Source organism: Echinococcus granulosus (genome assembly GCF_000524195.1).
Source record: "Echinococcus granulosus chromosome Unknown EG_S00027, whole genome shotgun sequence".
Taxonomy (NCBI): domain Eukaryota; kingdom Metazoa; phylum Platyhelminthes; class Cestoda; order Cyclophyllidea; family Taeniidae; genus Echinococcus; species Echinococcus granulosus.
In genome coordinates, this window is record NW_020170407.1 from 143438 (window position 1) to 148493 (window position 5056).

A 5056-nucleotide genomic window follows, 5' to 3' on the forward strand; every position below is an offset into this window, starting at 1 on the left:
GTTTTACTTGAATATGGTTGGTCATCCAAGTGGTAGCCCTTTGAAACTCCGACTTTCGCATCGGTTATCAGAAAACGGGGGTGAGAGCGTCTCCATCATGTTCATTCGTAATCTGCTGACATAAGGCTTCCGAATAGCCGTGTCGGCGGGCTCACGTATGTCCAGGGATTTTACAACTCCCTATACGCCATTTCAGTATTGTGTACCTCATTAAATGAACTCGTTTAAAAGTGGTTGACAAACAGAACTCGCCCATTTTAAAATATCAATGCGCCTTAAGAGATAATTTCGAACAAACCCCATGACACGCTCGATTACCATCGTGATGGCCGACACGAAAGAGGTAATCACCACAACCACGATTGACAACGCCCAAAACAAACTAGGCGCACAAGCTTCAGTTGTTTTAATTGAAAACATTACCATGCGGGTCTTTTTAGTCTCCCGTGTTTGAGGGGTGTTACAGGGTCATGCCCCCAACCTCCCTACCGAGGCGCACCACTGCTGGCACTTTAAACGGGGTCAACAGGGCCACGGCATTTGCACAGAGGGCACCAACTCGGTAAACAAGGTGGAAATAAGATCCATTTAATATGTGAACTGCAGGCAAAACCATAATAAAAATCGCCTCGGAATAACGCCTCTTTGGTTGGTGACTGCGTTGCCTAGCTCTTTTTGGGTTAATGGCAGAATACAGTGGAAAAAATGCAAAATTTTTACTTTTGAAGTGGTATTTTAGAGGAAGCCATAAAATTAATGGTCATAAATTGTGATTATATGGTTGTTAAAGGCTTGAGAGAGAGATTGGTGAGGGGGATAAAATGCAAAAAAAAGCAATTTACCTGATGAAGCGCAGTCAATCCATCCTCATTGGTGACATCGGGATTGATTCCTTTGTGGATGAGTTTTTTCACTTGAAAATGTGGCAGAGAAAGGTGGAGAGAAAAGAGAAATTAGGCTACAAATTCTGCAAATTGCATTTTTACTTCCCCTCTTCTTTGAGGAGAGAGTGTACTTTTACCACCAAGAGAATAAAAAGCTAATAGCTCAGTGACAAGAATGGCACATGTCATAGTGGAAAAAAGGGAAGGAAAAGTGGAAGTAAAACTTTGCGAAATATGCTGCAAGCACCAAGAATTCAATCCGTTTGAAGTTAATAAATAATAAATGGTTTTTCTACAAATTTGATATTCTCTGCGTGTGTGGGGTCTATTAAAACAAGGAAAAAAAAGGCAAAAACGAGCTACATCGTGAAATTTGAGATGGAACGTAACTGAGCTGACCTACTGGTCTGCCGTCATAGAGTAAAGGGGGTAGGGGGGGTTACTCTCTACCCATTTGAACCCATTAAAAGCGATCCCTCCCCGGACAGCTTGGAGGGTAAGACAGAAAGGTCTCCTTTGTGTCTTTGTAGGTAGAGAAAAAAGAAGGAAACTAACGAAAAAACGAGTAAGGCTGAGATTTTGTCAATAAGTCTTGCCTCACACGCACGGGGAGGCAATGGATACAATGGCATAGGTACATGTCAGTGTGTACATTGGAGACGAAATTTCGACACCAAGTGGAGGTTTCAAACACGCCGTACCGACCAGGAAGGGAAGGTGATTTGGAAGGTGGCAGTAGGTGCAAAAATAAAGGCGCTCTCCTACCCTGCTACTGCTCATCCAAGTGTTTCAGGTGTGCTAATCTAGCGAATGGATGATTCATTGGATAAGTACCATGAGAGATAATACCAGCTTTTACTGGACTGGTTTAACCACTTGAGAGGGCAGGGTAGAGTGGTCTTCGAGTCTCCCAGCGCACACAATGGAACCTCGTAAAAAATCACACCACCACTACCACCAGAGTGAATTAGCCAAGCATAAATCAGAGGCGTTTCAAAACTCCGAAGTCGCCAGTGGAATGACCTGTGCCAGGAGGGGGGAGGGATTGGAATGGGTGGGGGAGAGGGCGGGAAGGTGACAGATAAGTGCCACCTCGGTCCTTTAATTATCACATCAAGGTCACGACGCGGCACCAAATCCACGATTATCGGAAAGAGAGAGAGAGAGAGGTAGGGCGAGAGATCGCAAGCATGCACACACGTACGCACACACTACGTCAAATTGTGCGCGCATATTAGCATAACTCATAATAAATTGCGCGCCCATACACCACACAAACAAAAATCGATAGGAGGATATGATTGTGCCTCTTCTTGCGCGTGGGTGCACGCTTGCTTGAGTGCGTGCATGCGTGCGCGCGCATGCACATCATTGGCGCATGGTACACAGACATGATTGACAAAGCAACGAGACAAATGGGAAATATTCAGCATGAGTAACAATCGTGCCTCCACCTCAAAGGCAGAACGACCACGGCGCCTTCATTTCGTCTGATGCATTTCACACCTGTGCTCATTTATGCCTAATGAGAGGAGTTTCTCCGGTCCCTCCAACCATCTCTACAAGGCGCACTGTCTAGGCACCAATACTTGGCAGTGGCGCAGAGATGAATATCACCTCATCTGCTGAAGATGCCAAATGTATTTTTGGAGGGTCTGACTTAACTTTCATGTGTAATTTAGGTCCACAGCGATTATAACAACCTTTGAAGAGGTTGATATTATCAATAAATAGCCCACAAGAATGGCAACTGGCTTGACAAGTTGACGAAGCTAATCAAAACCGCTGACGCCATCTTACAACAAAATCTGATTAAAGAGGGAGCAGAGATCGAAACGGGAGTAGTTCTGCAGAATAAAACGAAGAGAAAAGCCAAATTAACAAGCATTGAATGTTGTTTGAATTTACACGTGTAGCTGGCAACATTACAAGCGGTTGGGGCTAGTCCACCGCTGTCCATTTAGAGCCACTCCACTCCAAATAGAGAAAGTGTTGCATCAACCAATCTTCTGACGTCACACGATTCGAATGTCAAACTCCACGGGTTCGAATTCGAGGCTGACGTTTTCGCTGTCATCCGCTCTGTGAGCGCATGCGAGCCCCAGATTATACGTTGATGACAGGGCTCACGGATGAAAGCTGAGACGCCACCCTTCCGAGTGTTGAGTGTGGCGTTGTCGTCACACTTACTATGATGTGTCTTCATGCGCGTATGTGAAGACTTTGGCGTATTTATAGAAGAGAATGCGTCACACTGTTTCTCCAGGTATATGGTAAACACGTGTCAGGACGCCCCCACAATTTTCAGAATTGATTAAATTAAACCATTTTTGAAAATTTTTAAAAAAAGTTTTGGCCTGTAAAAAGACTTAAATATTTTTTTTTAAAAAGTCGTGGACTTTTAATGCAAAAAAACTACAATCTCCTCAGTAGTATTATCATCGGAGATCCAAATGATGCAAACTTAGCTAAAGTTGGGATTTATAAAATAGAAAGATCGTGAACAACCATACACAGTGGAAACAGAATCGCTGAATAATAAGAGGAGAAAAGAGAGGGTTAGCTGACGAGGACTGCACGTGCATTCATGGTTACTGTGACTTCGATGAAGGTGCTACGTTCCGCAAATTAAAGGGAAATTAGGGGAATACCTGGGGAGGCTACCCACTCCTCTCTAAAAATAGCCATTTATTAATTAAGACATGTTAGTCTTCAAATCATTGAGAAGTTTACAAGGAACTCATACATGTACTATGACAAAAAATGGAATAAAAAGGTCTCAGATTTGCTGTTTTAAAAAAAAGTGGTGCATATGAGGCACAGTGAAAGCTGTTGGCTCATCAATGGATTAAAAAGATCAAAAAGGAGGTGGTCATATATGTCGAATAAAATCTAGTTATGTTGCTGGAAAATATGGTGGCCCAATGCAAGCTTTCAGTGCGTGAAAAACCGCATATAAGGCACCGTAATGAAATTTATATACAAAAAAGTGCATAGTATTAGTTCAAAAGCACGAAATGATAAGAGATTAACATTGTATCAGTAAGATTCAAACATTAAAATAACGTGGATCAGTCTTACCTTCTTCTATATCCCCACGTGATGCGGCTTCAAGAAACATTATATTGGCTCCAAATCTAACATTTCTAGATCTTTCCTTCGGTTCCTTGTTGCGTGGTTCATTTGGATAACTGAGATCATATTCCTCCCATTTCAAGAGTTGTTGTCTTCTCTCCTCCTTAGCTCTTTCTATGCGCCCAATATCGGGACCAATCATGACAAAGGCATAAAGTCGGGAACAGCTCTGTTAAACTCACTACCCTGACCCCTTTGAAATCAAGGAGAACTTTTCATAAAGGTTCTCAAGGTCGAATAAATCAATTTTGGCTACTAAAACTAGACCTTAATCAAATTTAGATAGCAATTTAGTGCTAAGCTTCAATTTTTTGTTCAAAATGTAGCAGCATTTGCGTTGCATTTTTTATTGCTACGCATCTGCTGGCTACTAAATCGATTCTAGTTTACATTTACCAAATTGTGATTTTATATTTTAAAAAAAAACACAAGGCACATTTTTAGCTTAAAAGGTGTGGCATTTAAAAAAATTAGGGTCTTGTAAAAATGTGGAAAAATGAGATTAGGCTCCAGCCATGAATCAGGCCTCGTCACTGTAGATGAGCAAAATGGCGGCTTCGTGCTGTTCGCTTCAGCTTAAGCTCTGTAGGTAGTAATGACCTGGCCCTAGCACTAAGCACTTCGCATCGCCTTGAATCGGTGCAGCAGAAAATGATCATCGAGGAAACCCGACTGACTGGTATTCGAGCCTGCCTGCTCTACGATAGGGATTTAACTCGGGATTGAGAGAACATAAGTTTCACTAGCAAAGTCAAGTAGCCTATACCAAGTGCAAGTTACAGTATGCCTTAAAATGAGCGGATCGCTAACTTTTACGCGTCATGCATATTGAAATGTTTGCTGATTAGTCAATTTGATAGGGATTTTTAGCAACTAATTTTAGCCCCACTTGAAAGGGTCATTTTTGGCGGTTTTATCTGCGGAAGATTAACTAATTTTTTATTTGGTGTTTTATTTCTCGAGTACGCCAAAAATTACAACACTCAAGTGGTCGCCTGTATCCGCCTTCAGCACGTGAAGCTTCATTGTTACAATCG

At 42.2% G+C, this 5056-nt stretch overlaps 1 protein-coding gene across 1 annotated transcript in view; it reads right to left on the minus strand. All coding sequences in view use genetic code 11, as the record gives it.

Annotated features, from left to right (window-relative positions):
- The window catches only part of EGR_04349 (Protein phosphatase 1 regulatory inhibitor subunit), a gene marked incomplete at both ends in the record, with an annotated part of 15961 nt that extends 11800 nt beyond the window's left edge, over window positions 1-4161 (minus strand). The window contains 2 exons of the mRNA XM_024493598.1: window positions 843-913; window positions 3966-4161. Of these exons, the coding sequence (XP_024351919.1) occupies window positions 843-913; window positions 3966-4161 (267 nt within the window). The remainder of the gene's footprint in view (window positions 1-842; window positions 914-3965) is intronic.
- Between the last annotated feature and the right edge of the window lie 895 nt (window positions 4162-5056).